Source organism: Dromiciops gliroides, chromosome 1 (genome assembly GCF_019393635.1).
Source record: "Dromiciops gliroides isolate mDroGli1 chromosome 1, mDroGli1.pri, whole genome shotgun sequence".
NCBI lineage: Eukaryota > Metazoa > Chordata > Mammalia > Microbiotheria > Microbiotheriidae > Dromiciops > Dromiciops gliroides.
Window position 1 is genome coordinate 52937479 of NC_057861.1, and position 26984 is coordinate 52964462.

At 40.0% G+C, this 26984-nt stretch overlaps 1 protein-coding gene across 1 annotated transcript in view; it reads right to left on the bottom strand.

Moving 5' to 3' along the window:
• REXO1 (RNA exonuclease 1 homolog) overlaps positions 1-26984 on the bottom strand; it is a 115918-nt gene that overhangs the window by 40236 nt on the left and 48698 nt on the right. Inside the window, 3 exon segments of the mRNA XM_044004192.1 lie at positions 8542-8764; positions 11003-11104; positions 23309-25140. Of these exon segments, the coding sequence (XP_043860127.1) occupies positions 8542-8764; positions 11003-11104; positions 23309-25140 (2157 nt within the window).

Consider the following 26984-nt stretch of genomic DNA (forward strand, 5'->3'; position numbering starts at 1 on the left):
CCTTGTCCCAGTACAATCCCTTTTTTCACCCCATAATTTTTTATATCATTACATCAAAGTCAATTTATATCCACACCCTCTATCTATATATATTCTTATCCTAATAGAGATAAAGTTCTTAAGAGTTATAAGTATCGGGGGCAGCTAGGTGGAGCAGTGAATAAAGCACTGGCCCTGGATTCAAGAGTACTGTGTGACCCTGGGCAAGTCACTTAACCCCCATTTCCCCGCCCCCCCCCAAAAAAATTATAAGTATCATCTTCCCAAGCAGGGATGTAAACAGCTTAACCTTATTGAATAACCTGTTTTTTTCTTTCCTGTTTGCCTTTTTATGCTTCTCTTGACTCTTATATTTGAAAATTGAATTTTCTATTCAGCTATGTTCTTTTCATCAGGAAAGTTTGAAAGTGCCCTATCTCATTGAATGTCTTTTTTTTTTTTACCTTTAAAGAATATGTTCAATTTTTGCAAGGTAGTTGATTATTGGTTGTAATCTAAGCTCCTTTGCCTTCTGGAATATCATATTCCAAGCCCTCCAATCTTTTCATGTAGAAGCTGCTAAGTCATATGTAATCCTGACTATGGCTCTTTGATATCTGAATTGTTTCTTTCTGGCTCCTTGCAGTACTTTCTCCTTCATCTGATAGTTCTGGGATTTGGCTACAATATTCCTTGGAGTTTTCATTTTCAGATCTCTTTCAAGATGTGAATTTTACCCTCCAGTTCTAGGATATCAGGGCAGTTTTCCTTGATAATTTCTTTCTTTTTTTTTTTTTTTGGTGAGGCAATTGGGGTTAAGTGACTTGCCCAGGGTCACACAAGCTAGTAAGTGTCAAGTATCTGAGGCCAGATTTGAACTCAGGTCCTCCTGACTCCAGGGCCAGTGCTCTATCCACTGCGCCACCCAGCTGCCCCTCAATTCTAACTTTTAAGGTATTTTCTTCAGTTAGCTTTTATACCTCCTTTTCCATTTGGTCAATTCTACTTTTTAAGAAGTTTTCTTCAGTGGATTTTTTTTTCCATTTGGCCAGTTCTATTTTTTAAAGAGTCGTTTTCTTCAGTCAATTTTTGTGCTTTCTTTTCCCAAGCTGTAGACTCTTTCATGATTCGCTTGCATAATTCTCATTTCTTTTCCAAAGTTTTCTTCTACCTCTCCTATTTAATTTTTAAAATACTTTCTGAGCTCTTCCAAAAAGACTTTTTGGGCAATTCATAGTCCTCTCTGAGGCTCCTTCACATGTAGGTATTTTGACATAGTTGTCCTCTTCTAAGTTTGTGTATTGATCTTCCCTGTCACCATAGTAGTTTTTTGTGTTCAGGGCTCTTTTTTGGTTTTTGCTCATTTTCTAGCCTACTTCATGACTTTTGTAATGATTTGGAATGATTGGAGAGCTACTGTAGGAAAGCTCTGCCAGAAGGTGTCTAAGGGCAAGCCATGTAGTCAGGTCCTTGGCATCAGGAAGTAACATTTGTTCGTGGGTGCTTGTCTATCAAGGCTACCAGCCAATTAGCTTGGAGATGCATGTGCATGTGGATGGGATGTTGCCAGTTTCACAGGAGGCTTGTGGGATGAAGGAGGTGTGGCTCTCTCTCTTTCGTCTGGACTCTCGTGGAGAGTGGAGCTAAAATACACTCTCCTTTTGATAGACAGATGAATCTAGGCCTCTTTCTCTCTCTCTTCACCAAATTCTTATTCTCCTTAATAAATGCTTAAAAGTCTAAACTCTTGGGGACAGCTGGGTGGTACAGTGGATAAAGCACTGGCCCTGGATTCAGGAGGACCTGAGTTCAAAGCCGGCCTCAGACAATTGACACTTACTAGCTGTGTGACCCTGGGCAAATCACTTAACCCTCATTGCCCCACCAAAAAAAAAAACAAAAAACCTAAACTCTTGCTAAAGCTTCTAATTTTTTGGCGACTACTCATTAGATATTTTAGACAGAATAGCTAGAATTTTAGCCCCTTACACTTTCAAAGCTGCTCTCTGATTTTGGGGAATAGGGGTCACTGTCCAAGGCTTCCTGAACTGGGGGCCAGGGGCCTGGTCACTGGTTTTCTGCATCATGGCCTCCAGGGTTGGCAGCTTCTTTACTGAGCTAGAGTAGCCCAGCCTAATCACATCTGTTGTACCTAAGGTTCGGGGTCTGGCAGTTTGCCTGCTGAGCTAGAACTGGAGGCTTCACAGGTGGTCTGCTAAGCCAAGACTGCCAGGCCTTCTTGCTGATCTGCCCGGTGGCTAAGAGCCTCCCCCAGACTTGCCAGACACTGCCTGCTTTGGGTTGCACTCCCCTTTTACCCAAGATCTTCCCTGATATCCTTCTAAGTTATCTTGGGCTGGAAAAGTGTTTCACTCCATCTTTTTGTGGGTTCTGTTGCTCTAGAATCTGTTTATAGGCTTTATTTAACATCGTTTCCAAAGGAAACTAGAGACAGCTCAGGCAACTTCCTGGATTTTCTCTACCATCTTTGATGCAAAAATTTAAAATAAAAAACTAGCAAGGAAATTACAGCAATTTGTCACAAAGATTATATCCTATGACTGAGTTGGAGTTATGCCAGGAATACAGGGCTGGTTCAATACTGGGAAAACTATAAGGATAACCAACTGTATCAATAACAAAAACAACAAAAATCATATGATTGCATACACTTTGACCCAGCAATACCACTACTAGGTCTATATCCCAAAGAGATCATAAAAAAAGGGAAAAGGACTCATATGTACAAAAATATTTATAGCTATTCTTTTTGTGGTGGCAAAGAACTAGAAATTAAAGGGATGACCATCAACTGGCAAATGGCTAAACAAATTGTGGTATATGAATGTAATGGAATACTACTGTGCTGTAAGAATTGATGAGCAGGCAGATTTCAGAAAAACCTGGAAAGACTGACATGAATTGATGCTGAGTGAAATGACCAAGAGAACATTGTACACAGTATCAACAACACTGTGTGATGATCAACTGCAACAGGCTTAGCTCTTCTCAGCAATACAATGATCCAAGACAATGCCAAAAGACTCATGATGGAAAATGGTTCTCCACATCCAGAAAAAGAATTATGGAATCTGAATGCGAAGCATACTATTTTTACTTATGTTGTTTTTCTAGTTGTTGTTTTTTCTTTCTTATGTTTTTTTCCTTTTGTTCTGATTCTTTTCTCACAATATGACTAATATGGAAATATGTTTAACATGAATGTAACGTATAACCTATATCAGACTGCTTTCTGTCTTGGGAAGGAGGGAAGGAAAGGAGGGTGGGAGAAAAATTCAGAACTCAAAATCTTACAAAAATGAATCTTTACCTGTAATTGGAAAAAAAATTAAATACTAAAAAAAGTTTTTTAAAATCATGATTTATACCATTAGATGCAAAAAAAGCCTTTGACAAAATACAACACCCATTCCTATTAAAAACACTAAGAGGCATAGGTATAAATGGAACTTTCATTCAAATGATAAATAGTAGCTATCTAAAACTAAGAACAAGCATTATTTGTAATGGAGATAAACTAGTAGCCTTTCCAACAAGATCAAGGATGAAGGATGTCCCTTAATTAACATTATTATGTAGTATTATATTAGAAATTCTAGCAATAGCAATGAGATAAGAAAAAGCAAATAAAGGAATAAAAATAGGCAACAAGGAAACAAAACTATTAACTCTCTGCAGAGGATATGATGGTATACCTGTAGAACCCTAGACAATCAACTAACAAACTAATCATAACAACTTGAACAAGAATATTGCCAGTAATGAAAGAGAGACCTACTTCCATCCTTGAACTCCTGGGCAATTAACCTCCTCTTGCCATATAACCCAAAAGATTTCAGTAAGCTCTGATATGAGCAATGGACCCCATGCCTTGTAAATCTCAGCTAGAATAATCAGCACCAGGCATTTTTACCACACAAGAGGAGCCTAATGGCATTCAAAACCTCTTCTTCAGTTGGAATTTTAACTAGAGAGGGAATGACTTCAATTTAAAGTATAAGGTCAAAGGCTTCAGCTTTGGTTGAGGAAAGTGTCCATCCCATCTTTGGAAGATCATGTCTTTATCACTAATCAGTGTGGCTCTATCATCACTAAGTAACTGACAAGCACCATAAATTTTTGGCCCATAAATAGCCTTCAGGGCATCATAAAAACACTTTGGATTGTTACTATCAGTATAAAACTGGATTTCATCTGCCTTCTTACTGAGCCAAAAATCCTGCATCTCTCTAACCTTTGCTTATTCTTTATTTTTGAAGGAGTTAAATGATGCCTTCTTAGAAATGGAAGAACAATCCCAATAGTAAGCACTATGGAGTTCTTGTTTTTCGTTTAGACCATCTGCCAAAATTATTTACTGGAGTGTAGCTATTGGTCATGTTACAGCTTCTGAGAATCAGAGGTGAGAGTTAAATGGCAGGTGGACAGCAAAGGTCGATGAGTAGTCCTGAAAAGGACTCAGCAGTCCTCACAGCAGAGGTACTAGTCTTCCCTGAAGACCCCTACACCCCTTTGGCTCAGCAATACCACTATTATGTCTGTATACTGTAAGGGGCTAAAAATTCCAGCTATGATGTCTAAAATCTAATGAGTGGTTGCTTTAAATTAGAAGCTTTAGCAAGAGTTTAGAGTTTTAAGTATTTATTAAAAAGCATAAGAAGCTAGAGATCAGAGAGAAAGAAGCCAAGACGCCTTCATCTATCTATCTAAAAGAGCCAGCATCTCTCCTCCAGCCAAACTGAAGTCACCAACCCAAAAGAGACCCCTCCTCAGGGGCTTCTTCCTGAAGCCTCCTGCAAAACAAGAAACAGGATCATCCACACACACAGCTCCAAGCTAATTGGCTGGTAACCCTGACTGACACACCTAACAGGCGGTTCTATAGATGTAACTTCCAGACACTAAAATCACATGGCATCTTTATCACATGCTTTCTCCTCATGGCGGAGCCTCCCTGCAATATCTCTCCAGCAGGGATGCCATTCCAATTCTCACAATCCCAAAGAGATAAGAAAAAGGACCTATATGTATACAAATATTTATAGCAGTTCTTTTAATGGTGACAAAGAATTGGAAGTTGAAGTGATGCCCATCAATTGAGGAATGACTGAACAAGTTGTGGTATACAATTATGGCAGAATACTACAGTGCTGTAAGAAATGATGGCTTCAGGGGGCAGCTAGGTGGCACAGTGGATAAAGCACTGGCCCTGGATTCAGGAATAGCTGAGTTCAAATCCAGGCTCAGCCATTTGACACTTACTAGCTGTGTGACCCTGGGCAAGTCACTTAACCCTCATTGCCCTGCAAAAAAAGAAAAAGAAAAAGAAAGAAACGATGGCTTGAGAAAAACCTGGGAAGACTCATATGAACTGATAAAAAGTGAAGTGAGCAAAACATTGTACACACTAACATCAATAAACAGCAACTATGAAAGACTTAGTTACTCTGATCAATACAATGATTCAAGACAATTCCAAAGGACACATGATGAGGAATTCTGTCCATCTCTAGAGAGAATTGATGTAACCTGAGATCAAAACATATTTTTTAACTTTCTTTTTTTCTAAGAGAATATAAACATTTTATTAATTTAGTATTGTTCCTCCACTGTAGTTTGTTTACATGTTGCCATTACTATATTGTTACTATTTTTCAAGGTTATACAGCCAAATAGTTTTTGAAGACTTTAAAAGCATTAAAATAGGTATTTTAAAAAGTCACTATCCTCCTAAAAGCAGTGCTTCTTTAGTTGAGTCTGTGAACATGATTTAATTTTTTTTTTATTTTTAGAAATTTATTTCTCCCAATTACATGTAAAAACAGTTTTAACATCCATTTTTAAAACTTTTTATTCCAAATTCTCTTCCTTACTCCCCACCCCTCCCTTTAAGAAGGCAAGCAGGAGGGGCAGCTAGGTGGCGCACTGGATAGAGCACCGGCCCTGGAGTCAGGAGTACCTGAGTTCAAATCCGGCCTCGGACACTTAACACTTACTAGCTGTGTGACCCTGGGCAAGTCACTTAACCCCAATTGCCTCACTAAAAAAAAACAAAACAAAACCAAAAAAAGTCAAGGGTCTACAAATAAGTCACACAACTTGACATCAGCTGGGGCGCGTCCCTAGGGCCTAATGAGGAACAGACAAATGGTCCCTTAGAGCCCTTCCAGCTGGGACATTTAGAGTCCTACACTCTAAGGCATCAGGGTCAAAATCAAGTAGAAATGGGGCCCCAATTGCCTCACTTTTAAAAAAAAAAGAAGAAGAAGAAGGCAAGCAGGGGCAGCTAGGTGGCACAGTGGATAGAGCCCAGCCCTGGATTCAGGAGGACCTGAGTTCAAATCTGGCCTCAGACACTTACTAGCTGTGTGACCCTGGGCAAGTCACTTAACCCCAATTACCTCACCAAAAAAAAAAAAGGCAAGCGATTCAATATAAGTTATACATGTGTATAGTCATGCAAAACATTTCCATATTAGTAGGTTGTGAAAGAAAACAGACCAAAAAAACCTCAAGAAAAATAAACTAAAAAAAACCGTACACTTCAATCTGTATTCAGTTCTTTCTCTGGAGAAAGATCACATTTTTCATCATAACTCCTTCAGAGTTGGTGTTGGATTATTGTATTGCTGAGAATAGCCAAGAATTCACAGCTGAATATCTTACAATACTGCTATTACTCTGTACACAGTACATTTCACTTTGCATCAGCTCATTTAAGTCTTTCCATGTTTTTCTGAGAGCATCCTGTTCATCATTTCTTATAGCACAATAGTATTCCATCATAATCACATACCACAATTTGTCCAGCCATTCCCCAATTGATGGGCATCCCCTCAATTTCAAATTCTTTGCCACCAGAAAAGAGCTGCCATAAATATTTTTGTACATATAGGTCCTTTAACTTTTTGCTTTTTATTTCTTTTTGGATGTGAACATGATTTTAAAAATATATTCATAACTATTTCAATATAATTGGTTTCCTTTGCAAATATATATATTTTAATTTATGCATTTAAGAACATTTTGAGAAGGGGTCCCTCTAGGGGTCCATGACAAGAAAAGTTTAAGTGCCCCTGCACAAAAGCAATACTTAAGAACTAAGTATTTTCTATGTGACAGCTTTTAGACAATGATTCTTTAAATGCACTATTAGCCATGCCCACTAACAGTTCCCTAAGCAATCTACAAAAATAAGCTGAGTTGTATCTCTTCTCACAGTATATCAAGTAGAAATCTCAATTTATTCCTGCCAAAGAACCATTAAGAAAATGCCCCCTACTGGTATTTCCCATAATGTCTATTCCAGAGGACACCAATTTCCCTTCCAACTTTCCCAGGACTTCAAATATGCTCAGGATACTGGACACCCACTGCTTAGCAAGCAACTCAGCATATAAATTGATTCAGGATTTCTGAATCAAATATGCAATCAAATGTTCCAACTTCAGACCCATCAAGAGTTCTAGTTTTGGTATTTATCATTTAAAAAGAACTTCAGAGTTTTAAATAAACAATCTGAGTTTCAACTTTCCTTTAAATATCTATATTTTTTTCTTTCCTCCAACAGATTTACACAGTTAGCACCACAACATTATTTTAGTAATGGGCATTCTAGTTAAAGAAAGGATATTCTGCAGCAAATAATCAATCACTTATCACCCATTTCAACAATGAAAAAGGAATGGAAAACAAAGATAAATATGAGAACTACCTTGAAGATTCTGCTGCAGTAAGATGTCTTATTCAAGGGATAATACTTTATCCTATTCTTTTTTTCACTTCGTTTTTCTTACTCTTCCCCCCAACATGGCTTATGTGGCAATATGTTTTGCATGATTTCATATTTCTTGCCTTCTCAATGGATAGGGGAGGGGGTGAAGAGAGGGAAAATATTTGGAAATAAAAAAATATATATTTTTTTAAATCCTGGTTAAAAAATGTAGATGGAGAAAAGGAAAAAAAAAGCTTTTTATAACCTGCCCCCGCCCCAAAAAAATACTCCTTAAATGTGACACTTCATACTTGTCCTAGGATTCAATGGCTGTGGCCTCCTGACTGTTCCTCAAACAAGACCCTCATTTCTTTGATCTTGGCATTTTCCCTGTGGCATGTCCCCCATCTTGAATGTTCTCCTTCCTCATTTCTACCTCCTGACTTTCCAGGCATCCTTCAAGTCCCGGCTAAAATCTCACCTTCTACAAGAAGCAGTTCCTGATCCCCCTTAATACTAGTGCCTTCTATTGATTATCTCTGATTTAAGCCATATATTGCTTGTTTATACAAAGTTGTTTCCACATTGTCTCTCCCATCAGAATGTGAGCAAAGACTATCAAAGACTATCTCTTGACTTTCTCTGAACCCCCGGCACTCAGCACAGTCCCTGGCATTCAGTAGGCACTGAATTACAGGGAATTAGGGACAGAGTTGGCACTAGAAACAAGACTAATCCAGGGTCCTAAACAATATTAGTACTGCTTTCCAAAGTACCTTCCCACAAGCCAGGGAAACAAAAATAAACACGACTCGGTAGTGACTTACTTGAATTGGCTGCTGCAGCCAGTGCTGTGGCCATGTGGGGATTGGGTACATGGGCAATTCTCCTCTTCTCCTCAGGCAGAGACGCAGAATGCTTCTGGGCTGCCACTCTTGCTGCCAGAATGTCTGAGGCCTGTCTCTGGGCAAGCTGGGTGCGGCGGTAGCAGGCCTCCTGAGCTGTGGGTGGGCGATAAGGCCGAATAACGGGCTTGCTTGGGACTTCAGCCTGTTGGATCAGACAATATTTGGTGGAGAATCCCATTGTCCCAAAGTTTGATAGTCTCTTGCCCAGTTGTACTGAACCCATGACAGGGAATTCATAACAATTCAGAAACCAGGTGACTCACATAAGGGCAGCTAAAAGGATGGGGGAGGTAAAGGAAGAACCCTATTCCCAGGCCCTACCAAACAAAATAAAGCTGGAGAAAGGTTCAAGTTTGTAAGGAAAAAAGAAAGCAGTTCATCCCAAGTTACTTTAGCCTTTTCCTTCTTTACCCAAGTGTAAAAAAAAAAAATAGATTTGCCTTAGGCAAATGAAAAACAGTTAGAATAGAGAAAAAATGCCAAGCAACAGTCAAAAGTCCCAGGAGAAAATAAACTCCAACTACAAGGTAGCTTAATTTATAGGCTAGGCCCAAGAAGCAGAATCTCACTTTTAAAATAGGGGTCTGAGAGCTCATCAATTAAAAGGAAGTCCAGACTTACACCTTAATAAACCTACCTTCCCTCACTTAAATACAATTCAGTGCAAAGGCAGACATCAAGCCCATGTCATAGTCTTCTTTGAGGACAAAGGACAAACAACAATAACAACTTTACAACTAGTAATAATACTTTAGGCTTGAAGAACCCTTTAAATATATTATCTCCATTAGATCCTACACAAATCCTGAGGGAGGTGATATTTACCCTGAGTTGTATCTCCTTCATTCTAGAAGAGGACCAAAGACAACACAAGTGCAAATGTCAAGACTTGTTCATGAATTGGATTTGAATGAGCCAGAACTTCAGAGTCATTAGTTGCAAGACAAAGGTCAAGGCAACTGTAATGGCCAATGATTCACTGGGTGGCCTTGGCCTTTCTAAATTAAAGGACTCCCCAGGTCTCTATCAATACGAGGCCACAACCTTTCAAAGTCTAATGGCTAAATAAGAATTGAGACCCCAAAATGGCCCAATTTACCATCCCAAAGATATTGGGGAAGAGAAGACCCTCAGAGCTTTAGAGCAAGACAAAAAACAATAGCTATTTACACATTCTAAGCCGTTAAAAACTAAACAATGGCCACTAAGGCTTGGGCTGGGCCTATTATTGCCATTCGATTAAAGGCAGAACCTTTAAATATATTATCTTCATGAGATCCTACTAAAAATCCATAGGTAGGTGATATTTACCCTTAGGCTGCAGAGCTAGAAGGGATGTTGGAGTCCAACTGGACCAACTTTTCCCTTTTACAGAAGAGGAAACTGAGGCCCAGAAATGGAAAGTGATTCGCTAAAGATCAGGACAGTAACAGATTCAGGATCTGAATGCAAATCCCCTAACTCCAAATCCAGCCCTCTTTTCTTATTCCCACAGGTGAGGAAACTGAAGCAAGGAGAAGTGATTTACCCCAGTTTAAACAGCTGGTAAAGGCCCAGAGTGGAGATTTTCCTGAGTCCACACACAAAATTCTTTCTATTGCTTCATGTTGTCATTCATGCTTGTAAATCCTTGAGGGCAGGAACTGTTAGTAACACTTAGCAAACAACTCCTTGTTTGAGTGATTAAGTGATTGATTGATTGAATTTGGGAGTGATGAGCTTTGACCAAAGGAAAACAAGAGATGGGCAGGAAAGGAGAAAAGAGAATGGTATAGTATGTATATATACATATAATGGTATAGTATCTTGAAATATATTCTCCTCCTCAATGAAGTAATAATAATGGCTCAGGAACAGAGAGGAAAAAACCCTGGATTTAAAGCCAAAAGGCCTGGTTCTAAATCCCAACTCTGCGACTTGACACCTTATATGACCTTTAGCAAGACCTGGGACCTCTCAGAACTTCAGTTTCCTTTCATTCAGTGCTTAACCCAGTGCCTTACACATAGTATACATTTAATCCATGCTTGCTGATTAATCTGTAAAAAGGAGCCAAACTAGATGTCTAAGCCCCCTTCTCCATATAGACACAGGTTGAATTGAGAAGCCTTTAACCTTTTTAGATTCTGAGGCATAAGCAGCACAAGTATTACTATACCCCACTTTATAAATGAACAAAGAGAACAAATAATTTAACTGACATGTCCAATCATAGCTTTATTCTGCCTTCTCCCTGGAAAACTGACTGTCAAGCTGTTTACAGAAAGTGAACTTTCTAAAGGGCATCTTTTCATATCCCTACATTGCTGTGCACTTACCTCCCCTTCCTTACCCTGACCCCCAGTGTGGACATGCCTAATTTGGGGCAAAGGAGCCTTACATTTCCTTGCTTGGAGAGATGGGAAATCCTTCTCTTTTGGCCTGGAAACAGTGTAGTCAAGCTGTCCTCTGACTTTCCCTCAATCTTCTCTTCCTTGGATGGCTGGAACACAAAAAGAGTCAAGTTTCCTATGAGACTCAATCTTAATATCACAGGATTGGACTGGAAAAGATCTTAGAACAAACATCAGAGCTAGAAAGAGCCATATAATACAGAACACAGACTGGTAGCTCTGGAAGTAACTTTAGAAAACAGAAGGATGGAGCTAGGAAGGCCCTCAGAACACAGAAAGTCAGAAATGGAATGGTTCTTAAAAAGAGTTCACTCTTATACATATATAATCTATATCAGATTGTCTTCAGTCTTGGGGAGGAGAGAGGGAAGGGAGGGTGGGAGAAAAATTTGGAACTCTAAATCTTATGAAAACAAATGTAGAAAACTATCTTTATATGTAACTGGAAAATAATAAAATACTTTTATGATAGAAAGGAAGGAAGGAAGGAAAGAAAAAAAAAGAAAAAAAGAAAGAAAGAAATCACTCATTTTTCTATTGGAGCAGAGAAAACCAAGACCCTCAGAGAGGGAAGTCATTGCAGAACTGCAATTAGAACTTAGGCCTCCTGAAACCCAGCCCAGTGTTTTTACTCTCTTATGAGGTACATTATCACCCTTTTCTTTTGTGGGATCGTAAAATGAAACTAATGGAGAAATACCAATCTGTTTACTACCCAATGCTTTTGCATATCTTTTTTCCTTCTCTTTCTTTCCAAATTCCTCTCAAAAAAATGCTCTAGGGCACATTTTTTAAATGAAAAAACATTTAATAAGCAGAAAATAAAAACACTAAATTGTGTGCCAGGCTAAAACTGGGGATACAAATAGAAAAGGAGACAGTCCCTGACCTCAAGGACTTTATATTCTAATAGGTAGATAACAAATATAGGGGAGCCACGGCTAAGGAACAGGGCCGTGTATAGAGGGCAGTCAACTAACATGCCGTAAAATGTGGTGAGTTGGGGCAGCTAGGTGGCGCAGTGCTGGCCCTGGATTCAGGAGTACCTGAGTTCAAGTCCGGTCTCAGACACTTGACACTTACTAGCTGTGTGACCCTGGGCAAGTCACTTAACCCCCATTGCCTCGCAAAAACAAAACAAAACAAAAAAAAACTATTAAAATAGGGTGAGTTCTGTGTCACTTTAAGACAGTTTAAAGGCAAAGGCTAGATGGGACAATTGTTGAGAGGTAGACTCAGGAGAAGCAGAACTCAAGGTGGCCTCGGAAGTGCTTTCCAGTTCTGATGGCTGTGATTCTGTGACCAAAGACACAACTATTGCCCGAGTTAGACAGTTCTTAACTAGTATTAGACAACGTTCTTTCCTCCTTAAATTGCCCCAGAATCTACCTCTCTCCCACCTGCACCCACTGTTCCCAGCTCTGTCCAAGAAGAAAATAGAATATGATTGGTTGGACTCAAACTAAAGAGAAAGCACTCACAGATCAGAGATCAACAGAGGGCTCTAGTGACTGCAACAAGCATTAAGTGCCTGTTGTGTGCCAGGCACTCAGCTAAGCACTGAGGATCTAAGAAAGGAAAACACAAACACAAACAAAAAGATGGTCCCTGCCCCCAAGGACTTCACTTTCTAGAGCAGGAGACAATATGCAAACCATTATGTACAATCAAGCCACATACATGATAAAGTGAAGATCACTTCAAAGGGAAAGCACCAAGATTAAGGAGAACTGAGAAAGGATTCTTACCAAAGACTTTAGCTGAGCCTTCAGGAAAGCCAGGAGGCAGAGAAGAAGAAAGGAGTTCCAGGCATGAGGACTGCCTGTGAAAATGTGTAGAGTCAAATGGAGGATCTTCTCCCAGGAGCAGCCTGGAGGATCACAGACTACATTGAGGGAAACAAGGGGTAATAAGACTAGAAAGTGAGGAAGGGGTCAGATCAAACAGAGGTTTTCATATATGATTCTGGAGGCAATAGGGAGCCACTAATGTTTATAGAGTAGGAGAGAGTAACATGTTTGAACTTTCACTTTGGTGGTTGAATAGAGAATAGACTGGAGTGGGGAAGAGACTTGAGGTAGGAAGGCCCAGTAGCAGGCTTTTGTACTAATCCAGGTGAAGATGATTAGGGCTTCATCAGGTGACTGCACTGTCAGAGGACAGAAGGGGGCACATTCAAGAGAAGTTATAACAGTAAAATCGACTAGTCTAGGTCGAAGAGAGAATATGGAGGGTGAGAGAATAGTGAGGAGCCAAGACTGACTCCTAGGCTTTGAGTGTGAGGGGATGGAAGATGGTGGCCTCAAAAGTGACAGGGAAGGAAAAAAAAAAGTAATAGGGAAGGAAGGTGGTAGGGGTTTGAGGGGAAAGATAATGAATTCCTTTTTGGATCTGTAGAGTTTTAGATGTCAATCAGATCAAGATGTCTAATATGCAGTTGAAGATATGAAATTAAAGGACCAGAGAAAGGATTTGTTGTTCAGTCATATCCAATTCTTCTCAATCCAATTTGGGGTTTTCTTGGCAAAGATACTGGAGGGATTTGCCATTTCCTTCTCTGGCTCACTTTACAGATGGGAAACTGAGGCAAACAGGGTCAGGTGACTTGCCCAGGGTTACACAGCTAGTAAGTGTCTGAGGCCAAATTTGAACTTAGGAAGATGAGTCTTCCTGACTCCAGCCCTGGCACTATCTACTGTACCTCCTAGCTGCCCTAGAGAACGGATAAGACTGGAAAAACAGATCTGAGAATCATTTGCGTAGAGATAAATGAATCCACAGATGTTGATGAGATCTCTAAGGTGTAAATAATTCTGTGGGAGAAAAGAAGAGTGTGGTGGGACACTAAACCCTAAGAACCTCAGAGACCTTAAGCTTTAGACACTGAAACCAAAGATTCCAGAAATGAAAACCAATCCGTTTCCCACCTCAGGAATGTGATGTTGCCAGGACACATAGACCAGGGGTCATGCCTACCCCGGGGTATTTCAAGGCATTTTCTATCTATAATGTAAATACCAATAGGCATATCAAGGTCTGCAAGGAACATAGATGATACTCGAGTTCCATACCTGCATATCGCCAAGATGTGTGCATCACTTGAACCCACCCCCACAACTCCCAATGCCCCCTCCTTGGTAGTTTTTGCACTCTCAATACTCTTGGCGTATAGCATTCTGCGTCTGACACTGTATAAAAGGTGAACTCTCTTCCTACTCAGTGAGACCGTCTCCATCACGACTCCCTCTCTTCTGATAAATCTCTATTTGACAAGATCTGCAGGAGCCTCCGATTCTTTGGGTGAGTTAGGCCCCCCCCCCAAGTCACAAGTTCCGCCCACAACAAAGAGGGCCCAGGATGAAATAATACAGAGGGAGAAGAGAAAAGGACATGTCTGACATAGGGAAAATTTGAGAGGAGGCAAGGAGAAAAGTAAAAAAGGAAGAGAAGGAAGACTAGAACTGAGAGGCAGGAAGACTTGAACAACATTGGCTTACTTGGTATTGCTCCCAAAAGATACCACCTGCTTTCTCCGTCCCTGTCCCCCCACCGTCACCACACTTTCTTTAAAACTCAACTCAAATCTCACTTTTCACTGGGAGCCTTTGCTGGTCTCCCCACTGAGTTACTAGAGCTTTTCTAACAATCAGTCAACACAAACATTTATTAATTGATTTATCAGTGCCAAGAACAGAACAGAATATAAAGAAGAGCAAAAAAACCCACTGCCTCTGCCCCTCAAGGAAAATACATTATAATGGGGGAGACAACATGTAAATAACTAGCTATAAATAAGGTGTATCTATGTGTATATGTATGTACATATACATATACACGGAGAAAAGGAAAGGTAATCTCATTTACCCTGGGTATGAACATCATTATTTACAAACAAGGGCAATACAAAACAGAAGGGAGGTAACCCCAAATGTATATCATTATTTACATATTGTCTTCCTCCATTAGAAAGTGAGCTCCTTAGGTCAGGAACAGTGTTTTTGCTCAGTATCTTGAGCCCTTAGTACAGCCCTGAGCACCCAGCCAGCACTTAATAAATCCTTTTTTGATTGAACAATTGACCAGATTAGATGAACATATATGTACGTATATATACATGCACACATGCATATAGGCATACATACACACAATACATACATACATAACCAAAGAAGTTAATCAGAAGGGAAAGAAGTTGTGAAAGAAGAAAAAGTCAGCTATTTTTCAAGGTATTAACCAGGTGAGGTGTTACAAGAAAAAAGGTGCTAAAGTATGAAAGGAGCTAAACAAACAGAAGGCTCTAAATAGAAGATGCTAACCAGACCAGAGTTCTCCAGGGGAGTTACCCACAGAAACTGTTAGCAAAAACAATTAAGGACTAAGGATCCTACTTTTTAGTACTATATAGAGAGCTGGGGGCACAGTGGAAACAGGAAGACCTGAGCTCAAATATGGCTTCAGATACTACCTATGTGAGTCTTGCCAAGTCAGTTCACCCCTGCCTGCCTCTGTTTCCTCAACTGCAAAATGGGGTCACAATAGTGCCTACCACAAAGCTGTTGTGAGGATTAAATGAGATCATATTTGTAAAGCACCTAGTAGGGAATCTGGCACAAAGCTGACACTATTGATGAAACATACTTGTCTCCAAAGACAAGAACTCATATTGATGGAACACAGACTGAATTGTGCTATTTTTCAATCTGTTTCATTTTTTTCTTTTATTCAAGTTTTCTTGTACAAAATGACTAATACGGTAATGTTTCACATACTCGACAATAAATAGATAGGAATGAATGAACAAACAAATAAATAGATGCTTATTCTCTTCCCTCCCTTTCCTTTCCCAACAGTCAGCTTCTTTGGGAGGGAGTTGTGGAAGAAGAAGAAATAAGCTACATATGAAAGAAACTGCAAAAGTGATCTAAAGGGATTTGGTGGGGAGGGGAAGCCAGAGAGAATTTGAGAGAATATACAGAAAAGATAAAGACATCAATCCAAATTGAAATTTCAATCTGAAGGAAGAAAATTATTGGAAAATAAGAACTTGCTGGGGCAGAGCCAAGATGGCGGAGGAAAGACAGTAACTTCCCATAGCTCACCACAGGATACCTCCAAATAATGCCATAAGACAATTCCTGGAGCAGCAGAACCCACAAAAGAACAGAGTGAGATCATTTTTTAGCCAAAGATGGCTTAAAAGGGTGGCGGTGAAGGTTTGTTATACCAGTGTGAGAAGAGAGTACAGCTGGACCCAGACAGGCTGTGCCTCAGGAGCCTAGGAATCATCAGCATCAGCTGCTACTTCTGGAAATCAGCTCACAGACCAGTGAAGGGGTCCAGCAGTTGGCCAAGGGGAGACAGCAGGGGATCTCTGCTAGAGCTGAGGTGGAGAGCTGTTGTGTTGCCCATGATCAGAACCAGGAAGCAGACCTGAGTGGCAGTGGCCCAGTGGGGAAGGTGCCTGTGCACATGAAACTTGCAACCACAGTTAATCAAATTTCTATTCCTATTTCTATTTCCCAGTTAAAGAACAAGCAGGCCTGTGGTTACTTACAGACCAGAGCACAGGCCAGGTGAGCTGAGAACAAACATCTCCTTAAATTGTACCACCTGGGACCCCCTGAAGGTTGGAACAGTGCATCCTGGAAACAGTACCCCACTTTAAGAATGAGTTAAGGGGCAGCTAGATGGCATAGTGGATAGAGCACCGGCCCTGGAGTCAGGAGAACCTAAGTTCAAATCTGGCCTCAGACACTTAACACTTACTAGCTGTGTGACTCTGGGCAAGTCACTTAACCCCAATTGCCTCACCCCCCCCCCAAAAAAAAAGAATGTTGAAAGTCAAGAAATAGGCAAGGATAATGAGCAGACAGAAAAAGATGAGGACCATAGAAAGTTTCTTTGGTGAAAAGGTGGATCAAAATACACCCTCAGAAGAAGATAACAAAGTCAAAGCTCCAACATCCAAAGCTTCCAAGAAAAATATGAATTGGTCTCAGGCCAGAGTAGTTCTCAAAAAGGACTTTGAAGATAAAGTAAGAGAGGTAGAGAAAAAAAATGAAAAGAGAAATTAGAGTAATGCGGAAGGGTCATGAAAAAAAATCAACAGCTTGAAAAGCCAAATTAGCCAAATAGAAAAGCTCTCAGAAGAAAATCATTGCTTAAAAATTAGGACTGAGCAAATAGAAGCTAATGACTTTATTAGAAAGCAAGACACAATAAAGCAAATCCAAATGAATGAAAAAATAAAGGGCAATGTGAAATATCTCCTTGGAAAAAGCAGCTGATGGATTGGGGCAGCTAGGTGGCACAGTAGATAGAGCACTGGCCCTGGAGTCAGGAGGACCTGAGTTCAAATATGGCCTCAGACACTTGACATTTACTAGCTGTGTGACCCTGGGCAAGTCACTTAACCCCAATTGCCTCACCAAAAAAAATAAATAAATAAATTTATTTTTTAAAAAAAGCAGCTGACCTAGAAAATAGATCCAGGAGAGATAATTTGAAAATTATTGCACTACCTGAAAACCATGATCAAAACAAGAGGTTAGACATCATCTTCCAAGAGACTGTCAGGGAAAATTGCCCTGAAATTCTAGAACCAGAAGGTAAAATAGAAATTGAGAGAATCTACCAATCATCTCCTGAAACAGATCCCAAAATGAAAACTTCCAGGAATATTATGGCCAAATTCCAGAGTTCCCAGGTCAAGGAGAAAATATTGCAAGAAGCCAGAAAGAAACAATTCAAGTACTGTGGAGCCACAGTCAGGATAGCAGAGGATCTAGCAGCTTCTACATTAAAGCATCAAAGGGCATAGAATTTGATATTCTGGAAGCCAAAGGAACTATGATTACAACCAAGAATCACCTACCCAGCAAAACTGATTACAATCTTTCAGGGAAAAAAATGGGACTTCAGTGAAAAAGATGACTTTCAGGTATTTGTGATGAAAAGACCTGAACTGAATAGAAAATTTGACAGGACCTCCTGGGTCCAGGGTTGGTGCTTTGTCCACTGTGTCACCTAAAGATGATGACATCTTTAAAATAAAATTAAGGAGTGAAAGGAATGCACTGGGAGATAGGGAAGGGGAGGAGTGGAATGAAGTAAAGTAGCTCACATAAAAGAAGCAAGAAAAAGCATATGGAGTGGAGGAGAAGATGGAGAAGGAGTGGGGGAGTAAGTGAGCCTTACTCTCATCAGAACTGGCTCAAAGAAGGAATAACATATACACTCAAGTGGGTATAGTAATACATCTTGCCCTGTGGAAAAGTGGGAAGGGAAGGGGATAAGAGGGGAGATGAGAAGGAAAGGAAGGCAGACTGGGGAGGGAATAGGATGGAGGGTAATACAGTTAGCAATAGTAACTATGAAAGAAATGATGAGCAGGATGCTATCAGAAAGACATATGAAAAATGCGATCCCATCCACGGAGAAAGAACTGATAGTATCTGAATACAGACTGAAGTATAATTTTTTTTATTAGTTCCTCTTTCTAAAGTTATTTTGTCTGTTTTCTTTCACAACCTGACTAATGTAGAGATATTCTGCATGACTGTACGTGTATAACTTATACTGAACTGCTTGAGTTCTTGGGGAGAGCTGAAGAGGGAGGGAGGAAGAGAATTTGGAACATAAAGGTTTTTTAAATCGATGTAAAAATTTGGTTTTTACATGTAACTTGGGGAATACTCTAAATAAATTTATTATTACCAAAAAAAAAAAAAAAAGAACTTGCTAGAAGAACTCAAGGAAAAAGAAATGGTAGAGCAAGACAAAGAAAGTAATGAAAGGTAAATAAATAAAAAAGTTGGAGGTGATTGTGTAGTTGTTAATAATATGATAAATTATCCTTGATATAAAAATAAAATTTAACTTAAAAATTTTAACAGATCAACACAATAACTAAGCATGATTCCAGAGAATCAATGAAATATGCTATTCCCATTCCTCCTGACAAGATACAGAATAAGACATTTTTTAGACATAGCCAATGCAGGAATTGATTTTCCTAACTAAATATATTTGTTACAAGATTTTTGTTTAATTTGTTTTTTTAATAGGGAAGGAGATATGAAATAATATGTTTTTGTTAATTAAAAAATTAAGCTACGTTAAAAGAAAAAACTTGGTATGTCAATTGAGAGGGTCTTTCTATTATATGGTATTATATAATACCTTATATTATAATATAGTATTATCTAATGTATTATATATTATAATATACTTCTGTATGTTATATTATATATTACATAGAACTATAATATTATTTATATATATATATATATATATACACACACACACACACACACGTTTGTCTATTCTCAAAGAGGACCATGACATATCATGACTTGCAATGAAGTGGATTTAAGTGAGGGCTGTGCAGGGTCACCAACCTCACTCTCTCTTCCAGTACCATCTGAGTCCAGTGGCAAGATACATATCAGGCCCCAGATGTTGAAGGCAATTGGAGTTAAGTGACTTGCCCAGGGTAATAGCTAGTAAGTGTCTAAAGTGAGATTTGAACTCAGGTCCTCCTGACTCCAGGGCCTGCACACTATCCATTTTGCCACCTAGCTGCCCCCAAGTCTAAGCCACATTTGAACAAATCCAGCACTATTATCCACTATTCTACCAATGTCAGAGCTGGCAGGGATCTTAGAACACAGGATGTAACCAGGATGTCAGAAGTGGAAGAGATCTCAGAATCTAGGATGTCAGATCTGGGAAGACTCCCAGGACCCAGGATGTCAGAGATGAGAGGGCCCTTAGAACAAAGGATATCAGAGTTTGGGGTGGGGGGGAGCTTAGAACTTAAAATGTGTCAGGAAATTGGAAAAATGTGGCACAGAGAAGAAAAGGAACCTCCAAGAAACTGCCTCCTACTACTACTCTTCAGAGGTGGAGGCAGTGAGAGAGATCCACAGGTGTGGAACATTACACAGAATGTCAGATTTTGCCAATGGAGGGAAAATATATATACACTGTCGTTCCCAACTTTTCAAATCCACTTAGAGGCCTTTGGCAATAAGATGCCTCGTGCTTTATTTAATTGTGAAGGACACAGCTCCCTAAATTTCCTAATGTGATTAAATTAAGGGAAGTCAATAAGAATGAGAAGGATGTGTGATATTAAGTTTTCTTGTTGGTCAAAAACCATGATACTTTTTTCTTTTAAAAGCATATGTTTTGGGGTCAGCTAGGTGGCGCAGTGGATAAAGCACTGGCCCTGGATTCAGGAGGACCTGAGTTCAAATCTGGCCTGAGACATTTGACACTTAGTAGCTGTGTGACCCTGGGCAAATCACTTAACCCTCAATGCCTCCCCCCACTCCAAAAAAACAAGCAAAAAAAAAAGCATGTTTTTTAAAAACTCATTAACTTCTGCAACATGACTCTCATTCCCTCTCAGCGCTAACGTCATTTCCAGAAATTACAACAGAATTCCCCAGAGACATAAATATGATAGACCCAGTTGTTGTAGGCATCTACAACACAAAGCTAGGGACACCTGTGTACCTCTGGCCTGCAACACCCTACAGTGGGGCTGTCCCTGGAGTTATGGGACTTGTTCCACACTACTGTCACTAAACTGGAGAAATTAAGTTAAAATGATCAAGGGTGATAATGAAATAGAGAAGTCAGGGGCAAAAAAAGGAAAAAAAAAGAAGTCAGCGGGCTCCCTGAGGAGATCTAGGGAGGGCAGAGGTTTGGGGGATCTACATCTATGACTTTCTCCACACCTGTCTTGTGAAATGGATAGTGAAAGTTTTATTCACATTTGGTAAATGAGGAAATAGGCCCAGAGAGCTTAGGCAACTAGCTCTTAAGTATTAAGCATTCAAACATAAGTCTTTCCTGATTTCTAAGTTTGTTCCTCTTTCCACTATACCATGGTACCTACAGAGTTGAGGGAAAAAAAGGGGGGAAAAAAAAAAAGCCCAGAACCTGCCAATCAAAAGGCCTGGTTTCAAAACTAGCTCTCATACTTACTAGGTGAATGATGCTGGGAACATCATTTCTCCCTGAAATAAAGGGCAGAACTAAGATGGCAGAGGAAAGGCAGTGGCTCACCTGCGCTCTCCCTAAAACCTCTCCAAATACCTTAAATAACGCTCTAAGACAATTCTTGGAGCAGCAGAACCCACAAAAAGACAGGGTGAAATAATTTTCCAGCCAAAGACAACTTAGAAGTTTGGCAGAAAAGGTCTGTCACAGTCGGGTGAGAGTGGAGCAAATTCCAGTGTAGGCCTAGCCGGAAAACCAGGAGCAGGTCTTGGGAGCCATTGAATCAGCAGTGGCAGTGGCTGCTTCCAGAGCTCTCAGCCTACATATGGTAGGGGAGGTAAACAACTGATCAGAAGACTTCCTGGCCCTAGAGGTGTCCTTAGAGAGATATTTTGTCTGCCTCTTCCCCATTTTAGGAACTAAAGCTCCCCACCTCCATGACAATTACTCTACTCCATCCCTCCCCTGTCCCCAGCTCTAAAAACATCAAGAACCCAGAGAAAGCAATCACTTCCTCTAAGAGCACATCATCCCAGCCAATGAAAGGCTAGCTCAGAGACTGAAACTAAATCAGTGGGAATTATGTGTGTCCCATAAGGATAATCTGGCACCAGAGAAAGGGAGCCCCTGGCCCTTAGCTTGATTTCATCTACCTTCAAGTTAAAATTACCGTGGTCCCGGCCCCTATGGTCTACCAGAGTGCCTAATAAAGTAACATTTATATTTATACGTATTTAAGGTTTATACATATATACACACACATAAAATAGATCTGTATCTCATAGATTTATGGTTTACAAAGTCCCTTCCTCACATTATCCAGCAAGGTGGTTGAGGAAGGTTTAAGTATCCCTAGTTTATCCCTAGATAAGGAAACAAAACACAGAAAGGTTGAAATGATTTGCCCCTGAGTACACAACCAGTAAATGAGCCAGAATTACACTCTACTAGTCTGTTAAAAGTTTGTTGAAATTAACTAAGAATTATTTCTCCCACTTGCTGCTGTGACTTCTAAAGGTTTAGGGTTTAGAATACTTGAAGAACAAATGACATTTTAGAATCTCTCAGAAGCTGCCTAATACTAGTGAGCCTCTTAAAATCTATGTCTTCTTTCTCCACAGTTCACTTCCCGAGGGAAGGGACCATGTCCTAAACTTTTTTGTACACCCCATGCTGGCTGATCTAGCTCAGTACAGTTTTTTAATATATGCTTATTGACTGCTCAATTTCCTCGTCTAAGAACTCTGATCCTGCTGTTGGCCTCTCCTCTCCCCACTGCCTTCCCCAATTTGACTACCTTTCCCCTCTTCTCTCCCCCAATCCCCATTACCTTCAAGGACCAAGCTCAAGCCTCTTAGCTCCTGCCAGCATTCCCTGATCTTTGGAGGTCCCACTGGTCTCACTCATTCTTGCACTCCAAAAGCCCACATGTATTCTACTCTGATACTTAACTGCATTTCCCTTAGAAGTGACCAGTTTCTTGCATATTATTTCTCCATATAGAATAATATTCCTGGAGGGTAGGGACTATGTCTTCTTAACCTCTGTAGTCTCTTCCTAAATACACCAATAGAACACTTTTCACATGGGAGGAAATTAGTAAATGTTTCTTATAATAACAGCAACTTAAATTTCTAGAATGTTTGAAAAGTTGATAAAAGCATTTTCTCATTCTCTGAGACATTGGTAGTGAAGATTGTTATCCTCTTCTACAAAAGAGAAAACAGAGGCTCAAAAAGGTTAAGTGATTTGCACAGCTAATGTGGAAGTCAGGCTCTGAATATCAGTCTCCTTACTCCAAGGTCCAGGCTCTCTCCACCATGTACCATGTAAATGAGTGGACAATACAGCAGGCTCCCTTCTACTTGGCTTCACTGGGAGGAACTGAGAGTGAGAATGAAGACAAGGATAATGACCAAAAGGATAGCTGGGTCAGGAGGCAGGACATTCTCCCCACAAAAAATACTCCTCCCATCAGACTTTTCAGTGAGTCATAGTGGAAAGAGCAGTGGAATCGCAATCAGGAGCCTTGAACCAATAATCCTAAATGCTACTGACTCTTTTTGTGGCCTCTGGCAAGTACCTTCCCCTCTCAGGGCCTCAGTTTTCCCCAGTTGGAAGATGAGAGGATTTTCTATGACCTCAAAGAGCAAAGTAATGACTCTGGTACATCTAGATAGCCTACTTTCTGATTTCAAACATTTGCTTCCACAAGCTGTCAAGGCAACAAATCACTGAATGTAAACTGCAGTTCCTAGAGCTAAAAGCAAAATGATTGCTACCTGTTTGTTGAGCCTCCCTTTGTCTTCAGTCTTCACATCTGTGGACTCATTAAAAATTCGAAGACATTCTTCCATAGGGTCTGAATCATAATCCAATTCCTTCTCCAGGACAGAATAGTCAATGTCATCAGAGGCCTCAGAAGATGAGGAGGAAGAGGTAGCAATCTGGGCACCCCGGAGACGCTTTGGTTCTTTACTCTCATTCAGGGGGCTACAGCTTCCATCATCTGAGTCTGAGTCTGAGCTTAGACTTGGAAGGGTGGCAGGAAGAACTGGGGATGTCCCTTCCCCTTCATCCCCACTTTCATCTCCAAAGAGGTCAATATGGCTCAATGTCCTCTTCTTAGGCTTTGGGGACCCCTGGGAACTGCGTTCATCTAGAGAAAGGGACTTCTTGTCTTTTAGCCTACCTGAGGAGAAGGTTTTGCTTCCTTTCTTGTCTTTTAGCTTATTGCTACTAGACATGTTTTTCCCATTGGGAGGATCTGCCAGCTTCAGCTTGGACTCCTTCTTATGGTTACCCAGCTTCCCTGTGCTAGGTCTCTTACTAAGGCCATCATTCTTTTTTTTCCCTGAGCTGGCCACTAACTTCTCTTTCCTGGCCACCTCTTGCTTTTCTGACTTGGATTTCTCCATCTTATTTATGTGCCCATCACTTTTGACCTTAGTGAGTTTCTTCTCTCTATGATTTTTCTCCCCTAATTTCCCTTTTGCTTTGTCCTTATTCTTCCCTTTGTCTTTCTCAGATGATTTGCTTTTTTCTTTCTGACTCTCCACCTCCAGATGGCCCGAGCTCTTTTGGTCATGTGGTTTTTTCTTCTGGACTCTGTGATCCTTCAGGCTGCCTTTACACTTTAAGTCCCCTCCTGCCACTTTCTCTCTCCCTTCTGAAGAGTGTTTGCTTCCTTTTCCACTTTTCTCTGGTGGGGGTTTTCCAATGGGACTCTGCCGCCGCTGGATATCCCCCATGTCATATTGCACAGCAATCTCCTTTGTCTCCCTCAAACTACTTTCCTCAGGTTCCAGAGGCTTTCCCTTGGCAGGCGAAGACCCACTGCTGGACTGACTCTCTGAACTGGTTCTGGCTTTTGTGGGGCTGGCAGGGCTCGGTTGGTTCTCTGAGGTAGGGTCCTCATCTTCTGAGTCAGAAAATCTGGCATCTGTTTCATAATTGCTAAAAACATCGCAATGCTTCTTGAGAGAAGGCGTATATGACTCATCTTGGTTTGAGTCCCTTCTTCTTTTGACCCCTCTCTGGTCCTTTGGACTGCCCTTATTTAAAAGTCTGGCTGAGTAATTTGAAAGGGGGTCATATTCCAAATCTGTGGATGGCTTAGAATTGTCAATCACATATTTGCTGTTGGGAGCAGCACGGCTATATTTTTTGGGCTGGATCACAGACTTTGGAACATATTCCAGAGAGTTACCTTTAGCCTTGGATTTCTCCAAAGAATCCAAAGTATACTTGTTACATTTATTAGCAGCAGCCAAGGGGGTAGGGTTATAGTCTGTGTTATTATTTAATATATTGTAGCTACCTGGATTATATTCTAAGGATGTGGCAAAAGAGTCTGGGTTGGGCACCCCAGTTCCAGTGGGGCTTTGTGAAACAAGTGAGGTCTCTGTGGTGCCATACTCCTTGGTTGTCTCTAGCAGCTCCTTGTATTTCTTTTCCTCTCGTTCCACTTCATTCCGGACAGCCTCAATGGCCTGGTTGACTAACTCCAGCTCCAAGATGCCAGAGCTGGGTTCTGTGACATCCCCCAGGGAGCCATGTTCAATCCCAACTGAAGGCTTCGGAAGGTCAGGGTTATATGGGTCATAGCCAAGCTCTGAAATGAAAGGGGAAGGGGGGAAAATAATAAATACCCATCTCTTTACAGACTATAAAAATTGTACATTTTTTATTCCATTGCTATTAAAATTATGAGAACTATTAAAAGAAAACCATAAGAAATAATGGCATGAATAGTTTTAAGAGAAAATTTAGAACTGATTCAAAGTGAACAGAACTAGAACAATTTGCATGACAACAACATGACAGAAAAACCAAGTTTGAAAGACTTTAGAATTTTGACTAAAGCAATGATCAACTACCAGTCCAAAGGACTAAAGATGAAGCATGCCAGTCACCTCCTGCCAAAGAGGTAATGGACTTAAATTTCAGAAAGATACATGTATTTTTCGATTTGGCAATATGGAAATTTACTTTTCTATATTATGCCAAGCCTGTTATTAGAGTTTTATTTTTTGGTGGTTGTTTTGGTGTTTGTTTCTTTGTTTTTTAATGGGGGGGGGCAGTGAGGAGAGAAAATAATTTAAAATAATTCAAAATAATTTTTAAGGAATAGAAGACCTAAATGTATAAAGGTATTCACAGCAGCTTTACTTGCAATAGAAAATAAAGAGATTAAATTATAACATATCAATATAATGCACCATAAGAAATGGCAAATATAAAGAATATGAATAAATATGGAAAAGACTTACATAAAATAACAGTGAGGAAATAAAAATAAGAACATATATGCTATAACTAAAATTAAAATATCAAAATAAAAGTACAAAGAAGAAAATCAGAAGGGAAAATAAACAGGAGGGTTTGCTACTCTTTTTGTTCAGGTTAACATACGCATTTAAGAAATTGTAAATAATTTGTAGTTTATGATTTTTTTACAGGATTTTTTTTGCCCTGTGTATTTGAATGATTTTATTGATGTGTACCAAGATGAAAATAAAATATTACCAATAAACTAAAATGTACACTTTTTTAAAAATCCCAATCTAATAGACTGTAGATCAATTAAGCAAATGACATTTAGATTTTACCAAATGTGTTCAAAAGAGTAACATTTCCTGTATCCAGTAGTCACTTTACCAGCAACCTCTGATTAAAAAGTTCAAAGATCCAGAAAGAAGCAACAAAGGCCTCTGAGGAACAAAAATGGATTTCATAAAATCCACAAAGCTTACTAATAGACATGCCCTCACTTGGGGCCCAGTAAATTGTTTTCTACACAATTCAAACATGCTTGGTTATCTGCTCTCTCAGTCCACAGAAAATCAGTAGTTCATTTCAAAGGGGGGGTAGGAGTAGGGAAGTTATGATACAGTGCTAGAAGCTGATACACTAAAAAGAAATAACAGATGACAATAAGTAGAACTCCTGAATACAAGCACCTTAACAGTCTTTGAATGCAGAGATAAATAACCCCCATGCATGTTTCAGATGCTATTAAGAGGATAGTATTAAAGCTGAACACATTAACATGATGTTCAAAAGGATAACTCAGTATTTCTAAGAAAAGACTCAAAGGTTCACAGATTCTGAACAAGACAGGCCCTCAGGTCCAGCTAGTGCAACCCCACCATTTTGGAGGAGGCCAAGAGAGGTGGCACAATTAAGATATGCACCTAGGCCCCATGACTCAAATCCAGTGCTCTTTCCATGACTCCACGAAGCTGCCAAAGTTACGTCACATTTATGTCTTCCATATGAGAAGGCACTGAAGTGGGCAGGTCAGTCCTTAGAAGAGGTAAGCTTTGGTTATCTGAAATCTTCACTTTAGTGGAACATTGCCTTCTCTGATGCTATCTAATAACTGAAGTGCCCCCACAGAGATTCAAATCATAACTGGGATCCAAATCAAAGTTTTCTCAGTGCAGAGAGCTGAGC